The following is a 23,020-nucleotide window of genomic DNA, read 5'->3' as shown; positions in this document are numbered from 1 at the left end:
TAATCAATTCCATACCAAAAACATGAAAAAATTAGAAAAAGAAAGAATAGATGCTCTCTTTCCATTGTTTTCTCTGATTACATCCGCTCACATATATCTCATCCACGTTCTCGTATATTTTTCAGAAAATGACCTGATGTCAATTTCCAAACCACATAGTTCTGTATACCCTTGTCAGAGCCTTCTCTAACGATGTTGTAACAGTCGACTCCACTAAAATTGTGCAGACAAGATTCTCAACAGTGCGAGGCTTAAGGTATTTTGCGTGGGCGTCGCGGTTTATATTGAGACATGTGACAAATAAACAAAATATTTGAATTTAGCACTCATCCAAGTTTTTTTTTGGCACCTTGCCCATCGCTGTTTTCGAGAAATTTAACTGGAATTTCTTTTCAGACTCCAAAACTATTCAGTTCTTCGGTGAAAACATATTCAAAACATTTTTATTCTGTTAATGACTACTGACGCGTTTCTGCTCACACTTATGCACGAAATTCAGAATTTGGAGTATGGGGGGTTTCGTAAGTATCATTTTATTCTTTGCAACAGTGAAAATAAGGGAAAATAGTAATATCTGTGAGATTATTATAGTGAAATTCTGGTTAACATTATAAGTTGAATAGCAAATGGGCAGTACAAGAAGTACAGAGAATAGGGGGTAATCAATTCCATACCAAAAAAAAGAAAACATTAGAAAAACAAAGAATAGATGCTCTCTTTCCATCGCTTTCTCGAATGACATCAAAACAGTCGTCTCCACTGAAGTCGGCAGGTGAGCTTGAAAAATAAAACAATCTGAAAGAAGAAAAAAAAATTCCTGCGGAAAATGATAATACTCACTTGAAATCGATTTGATACCATTGTGGCCGTTTGGTAGGATCAAATTCCTCTGTTTCCAACTGATCGATTATTAGAGCTGTGTTGAGATTATAATCAGGAGGTGCACTAAAATAAACCATTTCTAAATTCTGATAACCTTCACTATTCATCCATTTCCTTATGAACAGGTTGAGCTCCTTCTCTGTTATGACAAGATGACTAAAAACAATATTTCGTCCCGTAAATTTTGACAAGAGACTAGCGCCAACCGATCCAGGTTTCGATAAATGAATATTGCTGATTTCGAGTATTTTTGATGAATCGTTCACTTCTCCATTAATAGGTGAATTAACCATTAAAGTACTCAAATTCGGATAATACGGACTCAGAAAAGTGTCCAAATCGTTCAGTTCTAGTACTGATTTCCCTTCTACAAGTATCTTGCTCACGTTCTCGTATTTTGGAAGTTCTTCAGTGAGTGAGTTGACATCCACTTGCAATCCACATGGTACTGTATACCAGAATAATGATTTGACATGCTCATACAATGCCTTTGTCACTTTTGCGTCAAGCTTCGACAATTGTATGAAACAGAAATATTGTTCGAGTGTGGGCTGCATTGTTGTGACTCTGAAATAAAAGTAAGTTATTAGAAAATGAATATATATGAGACGAGGCGGAATAGCGATTGATGGCGGCTCTCTTCCGTACTATTCCCATAAAACGTGTACGGTAGTCGCAACGAGACCCACACCTCGTCCCGGGAACTTTGAGCAAACGCTGCGCCACCGGCGAATGGGTAATAAAAAGTAAAGAATTAATTATCTGTGAGACAATGATCATTATACTCAAACTTACATTCCACGCGTTTTGAAATCATCTCCCATCTTCAATTCCACTGGTTTTATCCCAATCAGATCCGTCTTATCATCAAGAGCGATCATCACGTCTACAGGGTTCTCCTCTTTGTGGAGAACAATAAACTTCAGGTCAGGATTTACACCGTATCATAATTCGGGTACTTTTCGTTTTGCTCGAATCACACAATATTTCATTCGCTTCGAGCAGAGAGACATTATAAACAGTTCACAATATTCCATAGATTTGAAAATTTCCTTTTGGACAACATACGGGAAGTGAAGGAGGGGTATGGGCATTTTGGAAATGGAGGGATTGAAGGGTTGAAAGCGAAAATGTATTGGGAAAAGGTACGCGACGCAACGCGACGCGTCGCGGTTTGCTCTACAAGAATCAATAACTGCGGTCGTCTATGGGGAGTCAGTAACAACGACAAACTCGTTCTCCCCTCTCTCTCTCACCTTTTCTCATTGATTTCCAGAATGCCCATACCCCTTCTTCACTTTCCGTATGTAGTCCAAAAGGAAATTTTCAAATCAATGGAATACTGCGAAATGTTTCTAATGTCACTCTGCTCAAAACGAATGAAAAATTGTGTGATTCAAGCAAAAGTGAAAATAGCCAAGATATGGTACGGTGTGTATCCAGACATGAAGCTAATTGGAATTCAAGATTGTGGGATCCCTGCAGATATGCATATCGCATTTGATGACCAGTCAGAGCCGAGTGGAGTGGAACCAATGAAAATGAATATTGGAGACAATTTCAAAACACTTGGAATGTGAGTTTTCTTAATTGAAGTGTGATCTTCATTGTTTTTTTATTTCTTCACTTTCAAATAACTAACTTTGATTTCAGAGTCAAAACAAAGTTGACCAGATTGAAACAAGAATACTGTTTGATAAGTGTGCCAAAGCTTGATGCAAAAGTGACAAAGTCATTACATGAGCATGTTAAACAGTTATTTCGGTATACAGTACCATGCGGAATAGAAATACATATGAACTCACTCACTGAAGAACTTCCAATATATGAGAACGTGAGCAAGATACTTGTGAAAGGAAAATCAATACTAGATCTGAACGATTTGGACACCTTTATGAGTCAGTATTATCCGAATTTAACTACTTTACTAATTTGTTCACCAATTAATGAAGAAGCTACATCAAAGTTACTCGAAATTGGAAGGGTTCATTTATCCTATTCCGGCAAGTGTGGAATAACCTTCCTGTCAAAGTTCAATGGTAAAAAAATCAATTTATGGGGAGCTGTTGTAACAGAGAAGATGCTCAATGAGTTTATAAGAAAATGGATGAAAAGTGACGGATATCAGAATTTAGAATTTGTCAATATAAAATTGTCCCCTGAATGTGTTCTTAATAGAGATCATGTAATCGATCAGTTGGAAATAGAGGAATTCGATGAAATGAAACGGCCAGGATGGTATCAGTCGGAATTTCGGTAAGCACTCATTTGATCTGGAAATAACTGATTTTAATCGTGTTTTCCTTTTCAGATTGTTCATGATGAAAACTAATCGGTTCGATTTCAGTGGAAACGACTGTTTTGATGTCATTAGAGAAAGTGATGGAAAGAGAGCATCAGTTCTCTCAACTCCTAGTTCCTTCACATTTTTGGTCTGGAATTGATTTTCCTTCTTATTCTTATTCTTAAAGTTCTGAAAAATAAAAATTGTCAATATTGCATTGCATTTTCAAGAAACTTTTGATTCAAACATTTTTTTTGAATTTATATTTATTTTTGTGGGACATTTAGTTTTACTATGACACCCTCAAATGCATAAAACTTTTTAAAAAATTTACTGAATCGTGCATTTTTGAGCGAATAGCAATGAAACGACTCCAAAATTATACAATTCTTCGGTGAAAACATTTTTATTGTGTTATGGGTGCCGTGAGTGGGATTTCATTTATGAGGAAAACAATGTGAAAACTGGCGAGAAGCAATAACACCATTGAGATTATTATAGTGAAATTCTGGTTAACATTATAAGTTGAATAGCAAATGAGTTACAGAAAGAACAGTGAAGATTGGTTAATCAATTCCATACCAAAAAAAAGAAAAAATTTGAAAAACAAAGAATAGATGCTCTCTTTCCATCTCTTTCTCGAATGACATCAAAGCAATTGTCACCACTGAAATCGGCAGGTGAGCTTGGAATATTAAACAATCTGAAATTAATGAAAGGTGTCGCAAAACATTCGAATAGCACATCAGAGTTCTTACAACTGCGCCCCACCGAAATCCCCTGTCTCGTTTCAGTAGGGCGCAGTTGTCAGAACACTGTGGTGTTAATACTCACTTGAAATCGATTTGATACCACTGTGGGCGTTTTGTTGGATTGAATCCTTCTGTTTCCAACTGATCGATTATTAGACCTGTGTTGAGATTATAATCAGGAGGTGCACTAAAATAAACCATTTCAGAATGATGATAACCTTCACTATTCGTCCATTTCCTTATGAATAGGTTGAGCTCCTTCTCTGCTATGACAAGATGACTAAAAACAATATTTCGTCCCGTAAATTTTGACAAGAGACTAGCGCCAACCAGTCCAGGTTTCGATAGATAAATATTGCTGACTTCGAGTATTTTTGATGAATCGTTCACTTCTCCATTAATTGGGCAATTAATCATCAAAGTACTCAAATTAGGATAACTCTGGCTCAGAAAAGTGTCCAAATCGTTCAGTTCTAGTATTGAGCCTCCTGTTACATGTATTCTATTTACGTTCTCGTATACTGGAAGTTCTTCAGTCAATGAGTTGTTATCTATTTCTATTCCGCATGGTACTGTATACCGAAATAATTGTTTGACATGCTCATGTAATGATTTTGTCACTTTTGCATCAAGCTTCGGCAGACGTATGGAACAGAATTCTTGGTCGAGTGTGGACTGCACTGTTTTGACTCTGAAATCAAACTTCAATCTCTTTTTTTTTCATAAATTCAAAGTCATAACACATTGCCTATATCATTGGAAAGCTGAGAAAAGGCTGATTTCAAATATATATTCAGTTTTTGCCCTTGGAGCCTGGTAATTGAGAAAAACAAGGTCAAAGTTCGGTAAAATAGAGAACCTCACATTTTTCGAATACCAGACCTCGACGGCAAAAACTGAATATATATTTAAGATCGGCGTTTTCTCAGCTTTCCAATGATATATTTCATGACCTATTACTTCCAACTCACGCAAATTTTTGAGTTTTTAATTGTAAATTCTGCGAATCGCATTTTTTGGTTGAATGCCGCTAATGGCTGTTTTTAAGTTTTTCACCAAAAAATTAACTATTTTTGTGTTTTTTGGCCCGTTTTGACTTAATTTTCTCCAATTTTTTTGCTGAATCCTCACCATTTTGTCGGTTAAAAATATTTGCAATAAATTCTGAAATTTCAGTATCAAACGTAAAAGTATAATTCAGCCAAAATAGGGTTCAGGTGGATTTTACACGAAAAACGTACGATTCTTGACCCGAAATTCGTACTTTTTTTGAGATAAATTAATTTTAGAGTGAATGTGGCATATTTAGTTCTGATAAATGAAGAGAAGTTGATGAAAAATAAAAACATTTGACATGAAAACGATTTTATGGATATGTAACGGAATTATTATGTTTTTATGAAGAAATGCAGTTTTTCTTCCATTTTGAAGCTAAATATGCCAAATTCATTTATAATTTTGCATATTCAACTCTGGATCTTTTTCTTGTCAGTGAGTTATTTAAACGGGAAGAAATGAATGTATATGAGACAATGACCATTACATTCAAATTTAGACAACTCACATTCCGCGTGTTTTGAAATTGTCTCCAATCTCCAATTCCATTGGTTTCATTCCACTCAACTCAGGCTGATCATCAAATGCGATTATCACGTCGACTGGGCTTTCCCCTTCCTGGAGTGCAATAAACTTCAGGGCAGGATTTACACCGTACCATAATTCGTGCACTTTTCGTTTTGCTCGAATCACACAATATTTCATTCGCTTCGAGCAGAGAGACATTATAAACAGTTCACAATATTCCATTGATTTAAAGATTTCCTTTTGGACTACATACGGGAAGTGAAGGAGGGGTATGGGCATTCTGGAAATGGAGGGATTGAAGGGTTGAAGGCGAAAATGTATTGAGAAAGGGTACGCGACGCAACGCGACGCGTCGCGGTTGGTCCTGTAAGAATCAATAACTGCGATCGTCATTTTTTCTCTCACCAGTACCTTACCTTTGAGGGTAATACACAACGCTTTGCGTTGCGCACGCTGTCATCGGTATCCCCAGTACAAGAATCAATAGGAGGACAGTTCTCCCTCCTTATAGTACTCTTCATAATTATATACGAGAACGTGAGTAAGATACTTGTGAAAGGAAAATCAGTGCTAGATCTGAACGATTTGGACACCTTTATGAGTCAGTATTATCCGAATTTAACTACTTTACTAATTTGTTCACCAATTAATGAAGAAGCTACATCAAAGTTACTCGAAGTTGGAAGGGTTCATTTATCCTATCCAGGCCAGTGTGGAATAACCCTCTTATCAAAGTTCAATGGCCGAAAAATCAATTTATGGGGAGCTGTTCTGACAGAGAAGATGCTCAATGAGTTTATAAGGAAATGGATGAAAAGTGAAGGATACCTGAATTTAGAATTTCTCAATATCGAATTGTCCCTTGAAAGTGATCTTCTCAATAGAGATTTAACCAGTCGGTTAACGCAGCCTAACGGCTGCTCAACCTCTTTCTCTACACCACCCTTCTGGGTGTTACAGCGCCTGCGGCGCTTCTCAAATAGTTCCGACTATCGAGGCCTCAGAATTCTCTGCTACTCCTGGATCGTAAAACGTCTTCACTTGTCGGTAGTTTTTGTTAACTAAGAGAGGCGAGCGGAATTATTCACTTTTTTCTTTCCGCCTTCCACTTTCTTCTTTCCGCCAACAATTTTCCTATTTTCGCTTTTTGTCATTTTAAGAATTTTTCCTCTGCTTAGAGAATATCAGCTTGAAAAATTAGTTGGCTTACTCGAATTTACTGAGATTTTTTGCACCGAGGCTATCGGTTTTTTCAAAAAAGCTTTTCACAACAAAATAAAAACAAAATCGTCTTCTGAAATATGACTTCTTATTCTGCCTTCCGCATTCTGGCATTTCAAAAACCACATTCCGCTCAACTCTGTTAACTAAGGCAGCCTGTTCCGGTAGCGAACAGTTAAATTCCCTCTTCAAGAGGCGAGTGATCTTTCAAATATCCATTTTAAGTTTCGACTTCCTTATTCACAAATCACCATCACTTCTTGAGTAGTATTCTTTCATTCAGAATACTCCTAGTAGGCTTCTGGGTGTTTTTCACTGTCTTTTTTTGGCTTGAGACTATGAAACCTTTACCAAAACCATTTTGCTGAAATTTGGTCTACTATGTTTTTTCGCTATTCTATTCACGTCTTCAAAACATGCACTTCAAGTAGGGACCGCAATGAACGTGGGCGGAGTTTTTCATTTTCTTCTCTTGGGACGTCATGGGGAGGTTATTGAAATGTTTGGTGGACTGCTCTGAGAGCCCAGTACGATAAAACAGAATGAAGACTTTTTACCCCTATGTAATCGAGTACGTAGAATTCGATGAGCACACTTTCCTTTCACCCAATTGTATAGATTTCTCAGAAAACTGAAAAAAACGTTTTGCTTTTTTCAGAAAAATGTCACGTTTAATTTGTTCTAGGTCGAACACGCATCATTTTTTGACAGTTTCTAATAGTCCTGGACATACTCTAATATGTTTTGAAAGAAAATTCGTTTTTCGAATTTTTTTGGGAGCCATCTGAACTGCGAGGCATCACACCAAAAAACTTTCTGTGATAACATATCTATTTGGACATCTCTTCAGGTACCTGTCCCAAAATTTTGAAGCTTATTGATTTGTAAAATGTAGTTTCCTCTGTGTCGGAAGACAACAGACTCAGAAAGAAAATCAGTTTTCCCGACAGTTCAGGTTAATGCACGTCAAACACGCATCATTTCTTGACGGATTCAGATTCTACGCAAAATTTCGATCTAGATGCACTTGGGAACAAAAAATTTCGTGCTGTCGAATTTTAGATATTTGATGTTTTATCTCGAAATATGCTGAATATCCTTCAAAAAAATTCTCTTGAATTTCAAAAAATCGTCAAAAATATTTTTTCCTATTATCAGCGTTACATTTGTGGTCATTTAGTTGAGTGGATAACACGCAGGGGTTTTAATCAAAGGGTTTCTGGTTCGAACTTTCCTAAATTTTGCAAAAAATTTGACTGACTGAACGTGAAAATAGAAGATATTTTTTGCGTGGTCAGGAAAACAAAAGAATTTCTCCAAGTAACTTCGGAGACTGTGAATATTTTCGGGAAAAAAATTAAGAATGTACTTCCATTTACCTGAAGAACAGGCCAGGATGGAGATTTTTTATGAAAAAAATGAGTTTGAAAAAAATGTTGCGGTCTCTAACTTCAAGTAATCTTTTTAAGTGTTTGATTGATCGGCGGCAATGCCGCGTCCCTCCTCCAAAATCTTTCAAGATTGTTTAGTATGGTTTTATCCAAAAAATTCTGCTTCCTGAATTTTTGACTGTTCGTCGGTAATGGCTCCTTATATTTCTAAGTTTAAAAGTTTAAAAAAACCACCTTTTTTTTCTGGAATTTTCTCAAAATTTCGAGTGAATGAAAATCATCATCTGAAAGTAGTCAGATTCCTTACTATTAGCAGATAAACAACAGATTGGTTGAATATTATCTAACCTGCACCTCAACATCTGACTCGTCTCGTCCACATCCAACTGTTTATAGCAAAAAACAGGTCAACGTTTGCAGAATAGATCTGACCCAAGACTTGTAGTACAAACCTTTCAAAACATTATGAAAATTTGAAGAAATGAAATCATTTGTAGAATGAAAAATTCTATAACTGTTTTCCCCGTGAACTCCTATTTTCCTATTTTGGAAATGAAAACCAATGAAAGGCTTGAAAACCACGTTTTTTTCACGTAGTGACCTAGTTTTGAACTTTTCTAACTAAAAAAATAGACGGGCATCATCCGGGGAAAATTTCCAATCGATCTGTGTAAATTTCGTTAAAAACGGTTCAGTACAGAGGGCGCTAGAGTCGGCGACAGACGGACAGACAAACGGATCTGCTGAATATTATTAGTAAAGATTACCGATCAGTTGGAAATAGAGGCATTCGATGAAAAGAAACGGCCAGGACGGTATCAGTCTGAATTTCGGTAAGTATATTTGTTCTATTAGTATTAATTCACTAGGGTAGGTCATGAAGTCAGTTTGGAGATATGTTGCGTGACCTATATTGTTGGAAAGCTGAGAAAACTCTGATTCCAAATATATATTTAGTTGTTGCCCTCGGCGTTTTCTCAGCTTTCCAACAATATAATATAGGTCATGCAAAATATCTCCAAACTGACTTCATGACCTTCCATTGTCAGCCCAGTTCATACAATTGCGCTCCACCGAAATCAAATTTAGAAATGTCTATTTTTCTCTAATTCTCTCAATTTCGTACACAATTTTCTTCAGTTGATTCGGTAGAGCGCGGTTGTAAAAAGCGTGAGGTGCTAATACCCCTCTTAATGTTTTCCTTTCAGATTGTTCATGATGAAAACTAAGTCGTTCGACTTCAGCGGAGACGACTGTTTCGATGTCATTAGAGAAAGTGATGGAAAGAGAGCTTCAGTTCTCCCAACTCCCAATGTATTCACATTTATGGTGTGGAATTGATATTCTCTTCATTGTCCAATTCTTACTTGCTATCTGATTTATAACGTTTTAATGTAAACTTGCAAACCGGGCCGAAACGGGTCGACACGAGCCGACGCGTAACTCGCGTCAAACTCGATATTTTGAGCTGAAAAATATATCAAAATGTAGATCTCGGCGAGTTCTATCTCCGTGACCCACTACGGGCCGGATGGCTATCCGTCAATATGTCGCGGGCCGGGAAAAAGTGCCGAAAAACGCGAAAATGGCCGAAAAGAGCCATTCTAGCCCGGCCCGCGACACATTAACAAACTGCCATCCAGCCAGTAGTAGGTCACGGATATAGAACTCGCCGAGATCTACATTTTGGTATATTTTTCAGCTCATAATTTTGAGTTTGACGCGAGTTACGCGCCGGCCCGTGTCGGCCCGTTTCTGCCCGGTGCAAGTATGCTTTAATGCAACTATTGTATACACGACCAGTCCCACCCTACCTATGTGAACACGCTCTAATGAGAAATACCGAGGAAATTTCATATTTCCATATATCCTAAAATTTCAGACATAAAATACCTAAATTAAATTAAACTATCCCTTCCTAGATACCAATATAAAGAATGAACTTCCCTACTCGCGTGTCCCATAAATCAGTTGTCTCTCATATCCCCCCTCCCCTCCAAAAACCTTCTCAATTACATATTCTTTTCCTAGAGGGGTCCCACCTCCCCCCTCTAGAAATAAATTTTGTGTTTTTTTGGGCAACAAGTCAACACTTCTTCTCTCCTCTTTCTCTTTTATATATTCGATACGTTACGAATTGTTCCGCCCGTTTCCTTCTTTTTCTTTTGTTTTGAAATGATGACGACTTGCATGAATTAGAAGTGACTCCTTTATAGTTTTTGGTGTCTTCAGAGAGAATTCCCTGAGAACGATCGAAATTTTTGAAAAAGTGATCATTTTCATTTTTAGAGGAGAGAGAGGGCGACTTATTCGTTTTTCTCTTTTCTCCAAGTTTTTTCTATCTTCTAATCTTGTTAAGAATGTATGCTTTTTTTTCTATTTTTGTGTTGCTTGCTAGTTTTATTGAAACCTTCGGGTACGCTTGGTTTAAGGATAAGTGACATGTTTATTGTAGTGGGGAAACTGAAATTATAATCGTGATGGATATAACTTTCATTTTTGCTGAAGTATAACAAAAAATCGGGGTCTATCTTGAAACTATTCATATTGCGACTTCTGATCATTCCCTGGTTAGGAAGCTATATTTTGGATATTACTATCATGTATAGTCTTTGAAAGACTAGTGGGTTTTGTTTCAAAAACTGTCCGCAACATTTTTGGAAAGAAAAGAGAAACTGAGTCAGTGAGCAAAACCGAACTTAGATCTGTAGGGATACCTACATAACTCAGAACGTAACTTTCTAAATAGGCATTACCAAAAAGTGAGCTATAACGAAATTGTAAAAACCGCACAGTTGTAAATGAGAGAGAAACTCAAGTTCAACAGACATCACAACGACTTGATGTGACTTTATTGCTTTATAATTGTAGTGTTCTGGAAGATCACATTTAGAGCTTCATTTTTGTAGTTGACAACATTTTTGTAGGAATTTTTCCTGGAGGTTTAGCTACCTGTCTTCGCATATCTCAAAAGCGTGCAGAGCTATCAAAAAGTTGTCAAGTGTAAAAATGAAGATCTTGATGGAATCTATTGGAAAAATATAATTTTGGGCATGTTGGATCATAATTGAAAACATGGTGGCGAGATCTTTGAGGTCTCTTTAGTTTCACAGTGAAGATCTTTGATTTTCCGTTCTTTGCCATACAAAACCGGTTTCAAAAATTAGAAGGAAAAGGTCAACTTAATTTTTCTGTAAATTCATCTCATTCTAGGTTGGTTCATAATGTCGCCCTAGATTTCTACCAGTTCTACCAAAAAAGTTAAAGTTTTCAAAAAGACCGAGTTATGTTGTTACTGGAATAAGAAATAATACATTTTGAAAATTAAGTGTGATTTTAACTATTTAAGGCAAATTTAACTAACTAAGGCAAATACACTTCGAAAAAGAACTGCAAAAAACGTGAAGCCGATTTTTTCACGTTTTAAGTCAATTCTTTAACTTTTTGCACTAAAAATGCACTATTTTTTAGGTTTTCAGACGTCGCAATGAATGAAAAAAGTGTCCCATCCATATGAATTTTAAAAAATTATATTTTCTATCTTATGAGCCAAACAACGTGAGTTTTGGTCAGAAATTGACTTTTCTGATACAAAAAAACCGATTTTCAGAAAAATATGCATAACTTTTTTGGCAGAAAACTGTTTCAAACGGAAATTGCACATAATGTACTTGAGGAGGCTGTGAAACCGTTAAAATTTTCAGAAAATATGTATATTGGCTGAAATTGCTGAAAATCTCATTTTTCTGCAAATCGGTTTTTCTGTATTAAAAAAGTCAATTTCTGATCAAAACTCGCGTTTTCTGACTCATGAGTTAGAGGATTTAATTTTTCACAATGCTTATGGATGGGACCTTTTTTCATCCATTTCAACGTCGGAAAACCTGAAAAATACTGTATTTTCAGTGCAAAAATAGAAGAATTGAATTAAAACGTGAAAAAATCGGCTTCACGTTCCATGCAGTTCTTTTTCGCAGTGTGGGAGACCGTGCATACCTCATAACTTAATACCCCACTGACAACACTCTCTATACATATCAACCAACCCTGGCATTCTGTTTTCAATATTACCATTCAGTACTAAATGTCTAGAGGTAATTATATAGCTAGTCTGCATTCAACTATTCAAAGTGTTTTAGAAATTTCATTAAATCACTTCTTCATTCTTATAACTTTTCATAAATCCCCCCTACTCCAAACGTTCCACCTCGCTTTTCCAAAAAAGAAGTCCAAAACTTTTTAGGGGTCACACATATATAGCACATACACACTCTCTCTCTCTCTAAGTGTGGACAACTCTGTCTGTTTTCTCTAACCAGCACTCCGCTCATTTATTTATCTCTATTACAACATCTCATCAATCGAGACGGGGGACGACGAAAAAAAGAACGAAACGGGCGGTTGCGTTTCTGGCGGTGCCAGGCGGTGGGAGTTCTGAAAAAAAGTTTATGCGAATTTTGACATCTTTTGTTATCAGGGGTACTTAAAACCCGCATAATTAGAGGTAATTAGGTTACGTGTAGCCTTAAGTGTAGCCTGGCCTAAAATTTTGCTAGAGTCCTAAATTTCACTAAATTCGAACTATTTGATAAGTCAGTTTGACTGTCAGGACCATCCCCTTTCGTAGGCTCCGCCCCTTGCACCTAAGCTCCGCCCACTTTTCAAAGTACACGTCTTGAAGATAGTCCGTACTCATTTTGACACCTTTTTCTTTTATTTTTTCTTATTTCTCCTAAAATTTTTTCGTCTTCCCGCCTTCTTATTATGTCCTCCCTCTTCGTTTTCTTCTTTGCCCCCCCCCCCCCCAACCAGCACCTCTCTTTTCTTTTTCTTTCAACACAAATAAATAATACACTGACTAGTGAGGCGGAAGGCATATGAAGTACTCATCATCTAGGTGTTGGAAGGAATTCTGGAAATTTGGAGCAATTTGGTTGAACAATATGAAAAAAATTACATAAATTTAGACCTGAAACATGATTTTGGGCATCAAAATTTATAAAATATAGGCAAAATTTAAGAATTCAGGTACTTTTATGTTTAAAACTTTTAAAAAAATCAGAAACTTTCAAGTGATTCTTTAATTATAGATCTCTACTTTTGTAATTGACACGTCTTTGATAACTCCGTCTACTTTTGAGCTAGCGCTAAAAAAAAACTTAGGACGGTGTAGTTTAAAACGTGATTGTGCAGTGAGTTTTTTTTCTAGTTAAAATAAAATTATAGCTTTTAGGTTGATAAAATCTAATCCTTCATTTTGTCAGTTCACACCTTTTTGATTGCTGTTCAGGATTTCGAGATATGCGTCTTTAAAGATAGGAGCCTAAAGAAAAGGGTGTGCATTTGAACAAACTTTGAAATGGTGTATACATGAACTTTGAGATCTGTTTACGGCATTAGACTGAGCTTAAATTGGTTGTTAATTATATTATTCCGGTAGATCACGTCAAGATTTTCAAATTTGCAGTTGACAACTTTTCTCCAGCTTTTCAGGATTTTGAGATATGCGTCTTAAAGACATGTACCTCATACATTAACCTCCGTAACCATTTTTTCCGGGCTGATCATAAATCTCCAAGAAGAATTTCTACAAATATGCTGTCAACTACAAAAAATTATAAATTTCAAACAGGAAAATCATGTCATGTCGTATTTTAAAACATATCTGATCGGAGGTTCTAATTCTTGTCAATATACTTAAAAGACGCATATCTCATAACAGAGCGAAGCTATCAAAAAGTTGTCAACTACAAAAATGAAGCTGGAGACTTGATTTATTAGAAAAATTAAAATTTTAATCCGATTTTAATAAGTCGCATGCGTATTAAACTTGAGAGGACTGTACTTGGGAGGGCTTTCCATTAAAGTTTCAAGTTTTTCTTTTTATCGGTTCAGGAACATTTGCCGGAGGGTGTTGCAGGCGCATCCAATTTGTTCGAAATGATCTTGAAATGGAAAACACGATTTGCAGTTCTTCTTTTCAGGCCTGCAAAGCTCAAAAATACGGCATATAATCTTTTTCAACTACGAGACCATTCCGCGAAATTTCGAATAAATTGAACAAGTGTTCGTGAACTGGTAAGCTGAGTGCACTGTGAGTTTTCTTCACATCGTTTTCAAATATACAATTCCACCTACCTTATCTCCTCTTCCTCCTCTTCACCCCACTCGGTTTGATCCCTCATACTCCACTTATTCTCTTTTCTTTTTGTGTGTCTATTCGAAAATTTGTAATACCGGAACTGTGAGGAGAGAGTGAGTGAGAGAAAGAGGGAATAGTCTTGTACATCTGTTTCGGTTCCTCTTTTATATGTACATACAAGAAATTCCTGCGAGAAATCAATGAAGATATGATTTGTGATCTTTTTTCTTTTTTGAGTGTAATATGAGGTCAGATTAGAAACATCATATTTTGTAGTTTGTTTATAACTCCACAGGTCTCTGAGTTTTGTTAACCTAACTATAGCAATTTTCAGATCTGATATCTGCAATCGTATATCTCAAAAGTCTGTAGAGCTAGAAGAAACTTGACAACTACAAAAATGTAGTTCTAGACTTACTCTATTAGAAAATTATAAATTTAGTGCATATTGGTGAAAATGAGACTCACTAGGGAAGGTCATGACATATATCAATTGAAAGCAGAGAAAACGCTGATTCCAAATATATATTCAGTTTTTGCCCTCAAGACCTGGTATTCAAAAAAAACAAGGTCAAAGTTATGACAAACTGGCTTTTTAACGCGCAAAAAACGCAAAAAATTTGAAAACATTTTTCTTGGTCATTTTCCAAAACTTTGACCTTGTTTTTCTTGAATACCAGACGTCGAGGGCAAAAACTGACTATATATTTGGAATCAGGGTGTTCTCAGCTTTCAAATGATATAGGTCACTACCCATAACTCCAGACCGAGTCCATGACCTTCCCTACTCAGTAGTGGAACACTATAGACTACTAGCAAAAATTGTGTGTTTTGCTTTATCTGCAGAATAGGCCTATCAAAGTTTAGTTCTTCTCATTGCGCCACGAAATCTCTTGTACCTTACTTACTAGGGAATAATCCATGCGTATTTTAGACATGTGGGTCAAATTACGTATTTATGAAAAGCTGAGAACTTTTGAAGTTGTATTCAAATTTTGTAGAACGGTTTTCTGAAAAAGTTATGCAGGTGGTCTCTATGGTTAAGAAAAGGAAATCAGTGCTCATTTTTCTCGAGCCCTAGAGGCGTTCTGCAAAATTTGAAAACAGTTTTGAAATCCTCAACTATCCAACCATGTAGGTCTTCTTTCAAAAGTTTTTAGTCAAACTAGATAAATAAATGAGTTTATAGAGTATTTGGTTCAACTATACTAAATCAAAATTTAAGATGCTTATCTTCATTGACGCATACCTCAAAAGCCTACAGAGCTATCAAAAAGTTGTCAACTACAAAAATGGAAAATGAGACCTGATCTAGCAGAAAAGTGTAATTGTACAAAACATTTAGAACATATTATATGGATATTCCTGTGATTTCTAAACAGTAATCTTCGATGACGTCTGTCTGTTAACCCTTGTGTCCGGATGTCCACAATGTAATTGGTTTTCATCAAAATACCCAACGTATTCCAATTGCCTATTTTCAGATTGCATAATAATCCTAGTTTTCCAAAAAATCTGAAAATCTGAATTCTGAAGTCAAATTTTCATATGTCTATCTTCCTTGACGCATATCTCAAAAGCCTGCAGAGCTATCAAAAAGTTGTCAAGTGTAAAAGTGAAGACTTTAAAGTGTTCTACAGTAATAATATAAATTTCAACAAATTACAGTTTTGCCTAATACCGTAACCGGTTCTTCACCTCCACATAAGAATTTCGAGAGCGCTCTTTGTGTCAGGCACCATATTTTAAAGACGCACATCTCAAAAGCCTGAAGAGCTTGAAAAAAATTGTCAACTACAAAAATGTAGCTTTAGACATGCCCAACTTGAAAAATATAAATATGGAACATTTCAAGCTTAGGGTGGAATAAAGTATATAAATTTCGGTATAATCTCAAATATCTCTTCTTTTTTTTTCTTCAACAGAACCTTCTAATTTTTCTTATTTTTCTGACGCTTTTTCCGACGTGTTTTCCACACTTGTCGATCTAAACCGATCTTCAGTATCTCTAGCCCTCCAAATTTTCAAATTCAATAAATTCCACTCATCTGTTGACCTTTTTCTGCTCATCCCCCCACATATTTATTACCCCCTTCTTCTCTTAAGTGCATACAGTCCCCCTCATTCAAAGAGAAAAAGAAAAAGGTAATAAATTTGGTCTATCAGTGTCTGTGTCTCTTACTCTCTCTCTCTCTCTTTTTGTATCCAAAGACATGTCACCCTTGGAGAAAAAGATGGGAGGGAGAAGAGGCAGTTTCCTAATTGCAGCTGTTCCGATATATCGTCACGCACTATTGATCTTCAGGGAAAACATGGGCGGTCCATTTGAATATGTTTTGGCGGGTTTTTTTTGTCCTGGCGACATTTTCTGATTTGAAATCACTAGAAGCTCATTTTTTAAAGATTCTTTTGAAAAATTTCAGAATTTGACAGCATTTTTAGAATCCTCTTAACATCAGCTAGTCAGCAATCTCTTTGACCTCCACTCCGATCTAGAGCCTACCTATTCGTCAACGGTTCGAACTTTGACCTGAATTTTCTCGAATACCAGACCTCGATGGCAAAAACTGAACACATATTTGGAATCAGCATTTTCTCAGCTTTCCAATGATATACGTCACGAACCACAACTCTAAACAGAATCCACGACCTTTCCTAGATAACTACTGGTATCACTCTGGCAGCCTACAGTTTTGGTTTTTCTACACGTAAAGCTTCTGTAAAATGAGCTTCTGCATTTTCAGAATCCGCTTAGCTTCCTCTAATGTACACTCTAACAACTAAAGCCTAGAGCCTACATAGAGCATTCCGACCTCCTCTGCACAAACATCCCGTCTTTTTCCTTTCTTTTTGATAGTCCCCCGCCTCTGTCCAACCGACACGTTCTCATCCCCTAACAAACATAAAAACGGTACCTTCCTGCTGGTTCACACCTGCTGTTGCTGCCTATTGTTGTGTTTTGAATGGTAATAACCCCTTGTATTCGCTCATTACTTATTTACTGGAGTATTCTTGGCCCGTGGCACAATAACGAATAGCCATCCGGCCCGTAGTGGGTCACGGAGATAGAACTTGTCGAGATCTACATTTTAGTATAATTTTCAGCTTATAATTTTGAGTTTGACGCGAGTTACGCGCCGGCCCGGTTTGCAAGCTTATTGTCATCTAAGTTATCGTTTAAAAGTTTTATCCTAAATCTTATTAGAACGGTTTCTACCTTAGCTGTTGTATTACATTATTAGTTCTTGGTTTTCCACTTCCTGATAATTTAAATCATTGGCTCCGGGACATTTCGCAGCCAGACGTTTCGCAGCCATGAGCTCCACAGCCTCAATGCTCCCGTTTTCTCAGTGATAATTTGACTTTTTCAGATAATTTATTGTTAGAGAAGTCAAATAGAACATTTTTTGTAATTTTGATAAAATGGACCACGAGAAATTTTGCCCAAAAACTGAATTTTTTTTTTGAAAAACACAGAAAATTGTTATTCTCGTAGAACTAGACGTAAAACCAAAAAGTTAGAAGAATTTTCATGGTCCCTTTTATCAAAACTACAAAAAAATGTTCTTATCGACTTCTCTAACAATAAATTATCTGAAAAAGTCCAACTATCACTGAAAAAACGGGAGAATTCAGGCTGTGGAGCTCATGGCTGCGAAACGTCTGGCTGCGAAATGTCCCGGAGCCAAATCATTGACATCCTAGTCAAAACTCATAAACTTAATTAAAATCCTTGCAAGTTCCTTTCTAAAGTTAACAATTTTCCTATGCAAAACCCTTCTGTCCAACTTTATCATAGTTTCCTCCGCCTTGAGATTACCATCCTAAAAGACGCATATCTCGAAAACTTGGCAAACTATCAATAAGTTGTCAACTACAAAAATGTAGCACTAGACTTGTTCTATCTGAGAAATATAAATTTGAGACATTTGGGACAAGATGTGACACTAACAGGACGAGTCGAATTCAATCCCATGTTTAGTAAACTTGAAAATGGCTATCTTCCAAAGCGATTAACTCAAAAGTGGGCGGTGCTATCAAAAAGTGGCCAACTACAAAAATGTAGTCCAAGATTTGCTCTATTTAAAAAATGTAAAATTCAACATGCTAGATAATAGGGTTGCACCACGACGGGATCTCGAAGTTATCCAAATTTTGAAGAATCACGGATGTGTCATTTGTAACTTCTATTACCATTTTCAGTAAAAAAAAAATATTTTTTGCCAACTATTTTATGCAAAAGTAGGCGGAGCCTCCATAACATGATCGGGTCACCTGAATTTTCACAACAAAACACTATATTGTGACGGAATCTCAGAATCCCACCTCAAAATTTCCCCAAATTTTCAAAGTGTTCCATACCGCCCATCTGGCCCATCACCATCTCCACACCGCCCGTCCCGTTTTCCGTTTATTGACATTACATATCGCCTTCACATCTCAACTCAGTTTGTGTCTATTCCCTGTGTGTGAGTGTATGTGTGTGTGTGTGTGTGTCTGTTGAGTTTGAGTGCTTCCTCCCGTCCCTCCTCCTTTTCTTCATTTTCTTTAAATTTCTACGTCATTTAAGCCACGCCCCCTTTTTGACCTGTTTCAAAAAATTAATAAGTATTGTGATACTTGATAAAAGGAACTCTATACCTATGAAATTTTAAAAAATTTCCCCAAAATTTTATTATTTTTCATTTCGAATACTGAGGGTGGTTCCACGTGTTGTTTGCGGACGGAGAGAACTTTCTGTCCGTATGTCTGCGTCTCTCACTCTCTCTCTCTTTTCTTGTTCACATCTTCTGAAATGCTTCTCCTCCTTCGATTCCTTTTGTTTCCAAGTCACTACTTCCGTTTTTATCTTTTCTCCTCCCTGAGACAGAGAGAGAGAGACGCAGAGTTTGTATGTTTTTCCGAACATTTTGTTGTATAGTTGGAAATTTTTGGAATCAGAATTGTTATATATTTTTTGACACAAACACCTTCTCAATCACCATGTCACCAAATCCCAATGATCATTTTTAGAATCCCGTCTTTAAATACTTTGGTTTTAGAAAACTATGAAGACATTCAACATTTTCTAAGTTTTTGCCAACTTGAACAAATAGCTAACATTCACATGTAATTGCGTCAGTCCATTTTATTCTAGATATATTAAATTTATACTTTTCTAAGAGATCATTTCATGGGCTTTATTTTTGTAGCTGTCCACTTTTTGATAGCTCCGCCCACTTTTGAGATATGCACCTTTAAAATGAGGTACCTAAAAACTAGAAAAAGTGTGTACGTGAATTTTGAGATCTGGTTACGGTATTAGACTGAATTCAAATTTGTTGGTAATTATATTATTCTGGTAGATCACGCCGAGATCTTCAAATTTGCAGTTTACATTTTTTTGGTAGCTACGCAGGCTTTTGAGATGTGCGCCTTTAAAAATATTGCGTGCGTTTTTAGGTAGCTATCTTTAAAGGCGCATATCTCGACAGCGTGAATAGCTATCAAAAAATTGTAAACTATAAAATTGAAGATCTTGACGTGATCTACCAGAATAATATAATTACCAACTAATTTGAATTTAGTCTAATCCGGCAACCGGACCTCGAGTTCACGTACGTACTTTTTCTGGTTTTTAGGCACCTTACTTTAAAACCGGATATCTCAAAAGCCCGCAGAGCTATTGAAAAGTTATCAACTACAAAAATAAATCGCATGACATGATCTATTAGAAAATAATTATTTTTAGTCAATTTGATTAGACAAGGACCTAGAGACGGGCTTTGAAAGTATGTCACTTTTTCCAATTTCTCAATTAAAAAAACTGAATTTTTTATTCATTTTTGCAAAACATCGTGCGAAATAATTTGTGAATAATTTTAACTACTTTCTCCTTTTTTCTTTTCTCTGACTATCACAGGTATTCAAATTTTTTAAAATCAAAACATAAATTTCAATCAATATTCTTATCCATTCCCACATTCCTCTCCTTCCCATTCAATTCCCCCCTCCCTTATCTCATCATCTAGATATTACAACACTCTCTTCTGAATCGTCTTCTTCTTTTCTCTTTTTCAAATGAATCAGGTCATTTTCCCGTTGGTTTTTCTCTAATTCTAATCCTCTCTCAACGGGTAACATTTACATAAAAACTTGTTTGGTCATCTGCTCCATAAGTCTATGATTCATAAAGGGTCTCCTTTGACGTCATACGGCACTCTTAGAATGCCTGGAATAAATTATAGCCACTTAACAAAAACCAAAAAAGAAAAAAAAAGAGTGACGACCCGGGGGCAGACACGAACCCCAGTCGCTCCTCGCAAAAGCCGAGCGCGTAACCCAGTCGGCCACACGCTTACACTTTAGAATAAGGGTGAGAGAGCGGTGAGGAGCTTGGTGTTTTTGAGGGGTGGCGCCTCCTGATCCATGATTTTTTGGAAAAAATGGAAAATGTGACTAATCAACACAAAAACATGTAGCAAACACAGGAACTGAAAATATGTTTGAGTATTTGTTTCTCTCATTTCTCTGCGTCTCTCTCCTCTATCACTCACTCACTCACAAACCGAAATGCACGAACATTATATACATATATCATGTGATGATGATCTTCTTTTTCTCCTCCTCTTTTTCTCTCTCCTCTTTATAACAAATTATCGCGAAATTTTTGAGAAATTAAAAGATTTTGACCGGGAAATTATGAAATTAGCGAGTGAAAAATGAGAAATTAAGATAGTTCCCTTAAGCCACGCCCACAAAAGGCCCACAAAATAGGAAGCTCCGCCCACATTTTACTTGAAAGTGTTTATTTTTCTATGTTTGTCCTGTGAGACATTAGTTGTCTCTTCAAATTTCCATTTTTTAAAGAAAAATTTTGAGACATTCAAAGTTTTTCAAGTTTTTGCCAACTTCAACAAATAGCTAACTTTAGCAGGTAGTTACGACAGTCCACTTTATTCTAAACACATTGAATTTACATTTTTCAGGTAGATCATGTTATGGGCTTCATTTTTGTAGTTGACAACTTTTTTATAGCTATGCAGAATTTTAAGATATACGCCTTTAAAGTTAGGTATCAAACAGTTTACGCACGGGACAGTGACGGTGAGAGGTGGAGTTTGACAGATAGTTACGGTATCAGGCTTAGCTTAGAATATCATAAATTTATATTATTCTAGTAGGCTGAGTCATGGGCTTTATTTTTGTAGTTGACAACATTTTGATAACTTCGCCTGCTTTTGAGATATACGTCTTTAAAAAATGAGCGATTGCACTCTACAGTGTATTTTGGTGAGTGTAACTTTGTCAGCTCGTAACACCGTTCTATTTTATTCAATTTTTTTGAACTTACACTAATTTTGTACAACAAGAACAGGGCTACATGTTCATAGTAGTGACGTTTTTGATAGCTCCGCGTACTTTTCAGATATACGTCTTTAAAGATAACAACCGCAAAGTCGCTGTTCTAGGCGACCTACCATTATAGGTGCATATCTCAAAAGTGGGCGGAGCTATCAAAAAGTTGTCAATTACAAAAATGAAGAGCTAGGCTTAGTCTACCAGAAAAATATAAGTTTGAGCTAATTATAGCGGGACAGGACATCATGACGATTTTCCCAAAACTTGGTTGAAGACACATTTTTTATTTTTTCAAGTAATTTTTTATGACGGAACCTGCTATTTATAGTTTTTTCTTGAAACTCATTTCTCTACCAACCCCAAATATATGACCTTCTCCTTCCAATTTTTTGTTTCCATCGTTAACCCAACACTCATATCCGAATGGCCGCCTCCTCCTCTTCGTATACACCATAAATTTGCAGTTCCTCTCCTCACTCCTTCCCCGTGGCCCTCCTCCCATCCCCCCTTTTTCTCTTTTTTTGAATCACTGGCAACCCCTCCCAACCAACTGTCACATTATAATACTACTCGACAAGGAATTGTTTTTGGAGAGAGGAATCTTCCCGCGCCTTTTTTTTTTGAATTTCCGTTTGGTGTTCCTGTTGGGGGATCACTTTTTGAGTAGGGCTCGTATAGAGATTTTTTGACTAAATGAATCTGAGTGTATATTTTTCTGATAGAACAAGTCTAGAACTACATTTTTCTTATTGACAACTTTCTGATAGCTCCTCCCACTTTTGAGATATGCGCCTTTATAGATTGGTTGCTGGAAAATGGATACCAAAGGTGCTCCTATTAAACAAAAGTTTGAGACACCGTCACGCTATTATTTTCAAATGAAAATGTTTTAACTTTATATTTTTCTGATACATCACGTCAAGATGTTCATTTTTGTAGTTGACAACTTGTTGATAGCTCCTCCCACCTTTGAGTTATGAGCCTTTAAAGTTGCGCTTCTCTGCGTCTCTCCCCCTTCCTTCCTTTCTGGTGGCCATCTTTAAAGGCGCATATCTCAAAAGTGGGTGGAGTTATGAAAAAACGGTTAACTAAAAAAATGTAGTTAAAGACTTGATCTACTATAAAAATATAAATTTAGGTAAAATGGCATAAAAAGTGGCACCAGGGGAACATGTCAAAGTTCGATCATATTTTTTTTTCCAAAATCACTACTTTTGGACTTTTTGACATTTCTCTGTTTCTAGACAGTTAGTTGATAACATTTCTCTATTTTCCATGCTACCAAAGCTGGCGCGCCTTAGACGCGTTTTCCGGAACATTCTCTTCTTCATGATCCTCACAGAAAATGTGACATAGAATTTCAAAATTTTTTGCAAAAAACTATAAATTTCTGCAATGTACGTCACCCCACCTCTCTCTTATT

At 36.4% G+C, this 23,020-nt stretch overlaps 3 protein-coding genes across 3 annotated transcripts; 1 reads left to right on the top strand and 2 right to left on the bottom strand.

The window, feature by feature from the left end:
* Positions 1–836: 836 nt before the first annotated feature.
* On the bottom strand, positions 837–1,763 carry GCK72_000084 (uncharacterized protein; the record flags this gene model as incomplete). Its single annotated transcript, XM_003095553.2, has 2 exons — positions 837–1,449; positions 1,678–1,763. The coding sequence occupies 2 exons, from the start codon at positions 1,761–1,763 to the stop codon at positions 837–839; spliced, it is 699 nt and encodes a 232-aa protein (XP_003095601.2).
* A 396-nt stretch (positions 1,764–2,159) lies between these two features.
* Positions 2,160–3,326, top strand: GCK72_000083 (uncharacterized protein; the record flags this gene model as incomplete). Its single annotated transcript, XM_053722256.1, has 3 exons — positions 2,160–2,458; positions 2,536–3,138; positions 3,194–3,326. 3 exons carry the CDS (start codon positions 2,160–2,162, stop codon positions 3,324–3,326), a joined length of 1,035 nt encoding a protein of 344 aa, XP_053590901.1.
* A 670-nt stretch (positions 3,327–3,996) lies between these two features.
* GCK72_000082 (uncharacterized protein) lies at positions 3,997–5,781 on the bottom strand (the record flags this gene model as incomplete). Its single annotated transcript, XM_053722255.1, has 2 exons — positions 3,997–4,105; positions 5,483–5,781. 2 exons carry the CDS (start codon positions 5,779–5,781, stop codon positions 3,997–3,999), a joined length of 408 nt encoding a protein of 135 aa, XP_053590900.1.
* Positions 5,782–23,020: the final 17,239 nt, after the last annotated feature.

This window comes from Caenorhabditis remanei, chromosome I (genome assembly GCF_010183535.1).
Source record: "Caenorhabditis remanei strain PX506 chromosome I, whole genome shotgun sequence".
Lineage (NCBI taxonomy): Eukaryota > Metazoa > Nematoda > Chromadorea > Rhabditida > Rhabditidae > Caenorhabditis > Caenorhabditis remanei.
The sequence above is the reverse complement of the archived record's forward strand: the minus strand, read 5'-3'. Positions and strand labels throughout refer to the sequence as shown.